General features: G+C 50.7%; 1 protein-coding gene across 1 annotated transcript in view; it reads left to right on the top strand.

The window, feature by feature from the left end:
• The window catches only part of ZFP91 (ZFP91 zinc finger protein, atypical E3 ubiquitin ligase), a gene marked incomplete at its 5' end in the record, with an annotated part of 1,835 nt that extends 813 nt beyond the window's left edge, over positions 1-1,022 (top strand). The window contains one exon of the mRNA XM_010167865.2: positions 1-1,022. This exon is cut by the window's left edge and continues 338 nt beyond it. Coding sequence (XP_010166167.2) covers positions 1-176 — 176 coding nt within the window.
• Positions 1,023-3,708: the final 2,686 nt, after the last annotated feature.

The following is a 3,708-nucleotide window of genomic DNA, read 5'->3' as shown; positions in this document are numbered from 1 at the left end:
ATGGGATGCCGAAGACATACTGTGGTGGGGCAGAGCGTGTGAGCCTGGTGGCTGACGGCAAGCTCTTTGTGGGCAGCGGCAGCAGTACAAACCCGGAGGGGCTGGTCATGAACACAGAGATCCTGGGAGCCACCACAGAGGTGCTCATTGAAGATTCAGACTCCACTGGACCCTAGTGGGTGGGGAGCACGTGGGTGCTGGGACAGTTTGGACTCTGTATTTAAAAGGACAAAAGAGAAAAAAAGAAAAAAAAAAAAAAAGAGGAGACACTTACTGAAAGAGAGAAAAGTTAAACAAAACTTACAATACTAGTAAATAACTGAAGGGTCTGTTCCCTTCCAGTGTGGATCACAGCACTTCTTCTTTCTCCCAACCACTTCTCTCTCTCCCACTGCTCCTTTGTAGAAAGGGGCACATGCTGCCATTACCAGAGCAAGTTGGCTTGGGCGACGGATTTCCCCAAGGGAGGGGGGACTGCTGAAACCCTTCGCTCTACCCCAAAACAGATGCCTTTCTGGCTCCTTGACGTGGCCCCACTTGCAAACTAGAAAGCATTTGAGGTGCTCTGGACAAGTTTCTTAGGACTTCCTCTAGCCCCTGGTCCCAACTTCTATGCATTGCTGCACTCTGTTCCTTGCAGTCTCATTCTTCCTCCCGGGGCTGGGAGTTTGGCTTGGCACTTTAGGCCCCCTCAGCAGGGTGAGCTGTGAGACAGCGCACGTCCCTCTCCCCACCACGTTCCTCTGCTCCAGTTCTGGCAGGAAGTCGAGGGAACGCCCTGGCTCATAGATCATGTTTGCTTGGAGAGGCCCGGGGGCTACGGGAGCCTTGCGTGGGAGAGGCAAGGAGGAGCATCCCAGTTTGACGACAGTAATTTGCACTTTGAACATGTTTCGTTTTTGTGTTGTGGTAACAAGATTCCTTATTTATTAATTAAAAAAGGGTCGGTATTTTTTAGTTATGTTCCTAGGGGTGGAGGTGGAAGGGGTTCAGGCTATTTCCCAGTAGGCTCCTTTGCACTAGCGAGCTGCAGGAGCACGTTGTGCTATCATAACAGCAGCTGGGAGAGCCGAGATGAAGGCAGTGTTCTGGAGTCAGATGTCTCTTGCAGCTTTTCCAGAGTAGAGAGCACCTGGAGAAGAGCCTGTTTGCAGTGGTGTGTCTGCAGCAGCGTTTTAGCAGGAGGATGAGGTGAGTGATGGAACAGCTGGCTATTGTCTCCCTCCCTCCCAGATCGAGGTGAGCTCCATGCTCTTTTTGCCTCTTGCTTGCTCCCTAGCCTTTCAGGGAAGAACATTGTTAGCCAGGAACTTGTTCTTGTGACTTAGGACAGTTGTGGGCTGCTTGCTGCTGGGGAATGTTGTGCTCCTCATCCAATTCTGCCTCTCCTTTCCAGGTCTAGTCCGAGATACAGGAGCAGGGACTGGATATGATTGTCTCAGGCTTGTTTATCCAAGGCAATAGGCTGATGCAGGACTAAGGGGCTGTCATCTTCTCTCTCTGCCCCCATTTTGGGGGGAAGGTGTTGTCCAACCATGTTCTCAAAGCTTCTCTCTTCTGTGAAAACGCCTCTGCTTTCCATTAAATGTGGCAGTTCAAGTGTTGCCCGATGATGTAATTAGGACAGTTCTGAGCTCTTGGGAAAGTTTACATAGGATGTAATGCGTCTGCTGTGGAGACTTTGATCTTTTAGCTCTTACCTGAAACTTGGTGTGGAGATTCAGTGGCCTTGAATTCGTAGTGGTTTTGGAAGAGGCGAAGAATAACCTGGGCTTTTTGTTTGCTTGTTTTTTTTTCAATTGGTTTTATCTGGTTGGGAGCAGAACTGAAGTTATCTTATCCAAGCACAGGATGAGCTAAATTGGTCTGTAGCACACAGCAGCTAGGCAAAATCAGGTACCTGGGGTCTGGAGAATGGCAATAAAACATGGAATTTAATTGGAAGCTTTTCACAGGAAACTGACTCTGAACACCCACTCTGTCCCCTGCGCTGCCTGGAAATCCAGCTGTGGCCCAAGCCTGACAGCTTTTATTTGGCCATTTGTCCTGATCTCCCTCCTCCCTTTCCCCCCTTACACTGGTATCTTTGTCAGAGCAAGTTGAAACACTTCTGGTGTTGGGGCGGTTTGTGGCTGAACAGTTTGCAACCGTGATGTCTTATGCCTTGGGTGTGGACATCCCACGTTCTTGTAGCGTAGCTCCCATACCTGCAGGAGATGGACCTGGCCACGAGCCTCTCCTGGAGATGAGGGCCCAGTGTACCTGAACACAGATCTCCTAGGACAGTGTGTGTCAGGTCCGCAGACATATGATGTTAAACTAAAACAGTTTCTTCGGTTGGGATGATCCAGTTTCTTGCTTGAATCAAATTACTGTGATGTGATATCCAGCAGTAAGCTTTTGAGTGGCCAGCCAGTCCCCTCCCCTTGCAAACTAAAGAGAAGCAGCACAATGACATGTGTTCAAACCCAAGTGTGATGGTTTCACCCGCCAGCAGTGCAGGTCTTCTGTCCAGAAAGGCTTGGGGCTGGCTGAGCCACATTGTGTGGTGGCATGTCTTCTGGCCAGGATCCCAGACACTGATAGCAGATGTGCTTGTGTGGTGAAGGTTGGCTGCATCATCCTCACACTTGCTGCAGACCATGCTGCTGGAGCTGCTTTTTGTGCTCTGCCTCTGTGCCCTATGGGAGGTGCAGAGCAGGCAGTGTCTTGCACAGAACACTAAACAAGAGAGCTCGGGGCTTTGTTTTCTGAGGGATGGCACTAAAATGCTTTTGCGTCAAGGGCTTGCTCACCTCTGGTGATGCAATGCTTAGTACCTGGCTGGGAGGCAAGAGAGGCTGCCCCATCCTGCATCTGCCTAGACCACCCTGAGTGGAGCAAAGAGTTGGCCATTGGTTACATCTCTGGGATGCAGAATTGAGCAGCTCATTTGCTTCCCTGCCTTGTCCTTCAGTGCACACCTCTTGTAGCTTTCCTTTTTCTTTTTTCTGGTCTCAGCCAGTTGCCTGTCTGTCCTCTAACTGCAGCCTGCTTAACCCCTGATGCAGGAGAGACTGGTGTAGCTCTCTTCCCACTCCTGTTTGAACCCATAAAACTGACACAGCCTTCCTGCAGCTCTTCCTCCCCTCGATGTTTCTTCTTCACTCGCATGCAGTTTACTTCAATAAATTATTGTAGTAGTTTGCAATAAACTTTTTTGTATTTTTTCCCCTGTATTTTTTTTTTCCTCTCCTGCCGGGGAGGGAACAGAAGGTGCGCAGGGCCCTGTGCCTGCTGCCGGGTGCTGTGCCCGGCATGGGCAGCGGTGTGCGGTCAGGGTCCTTCCCTCCTGGGGCGCGGGGTTTGGATGGGGGGGCTCTGCCAACTGGAGCTGAGGGGCTCTCGGAGCTCAGCAGCGTTTTCTGCAGTAGCCAGCAGGTGGCAACGACGCTGTTGGGTTGGCCACCGGCCCTGGGAGCTCGCGCTGGGGGAGCCGGGGTAGTCCCCCAGCCACGCTGCGTCAAGGCTAGGTGTAGTGTGATACTGGAGGGAAGCTGCTTTTCAACTTCTGTTTTTTCTTTTAATTTGGGTAATAAATAACCAAAATAAACGTACTGAGAAAAAAAACAAAAAACCCCACGAAAACCTCCCAAAAAAACAACAAACAAATGAGCCAAAAGGGCTGTTTTGGTGCATGCAGCTCCCCTATGGCGGATGGCCAGGGTT

This window comes from Antrostomus carolinensis, unplaced genomic scaffold, assembly GCF_000700745.2.
Source record: "Antrostomus carolinensis isolate BGI_N321 unplaced genomic scaffold, ASM70074v2 scaffold44425, whole genome shotgun sequence".
NCBI lineage: Eukaryota > Metazoa > Chordata > Aves > Caprimulgiformes > Caprimulgidae > Antrostomus > Antrostomus carolinensis.
Note: the sequence above shows the minus strand (reverse complement) of the source record. Positions and strands in the feature narration are given on the sequence as shown.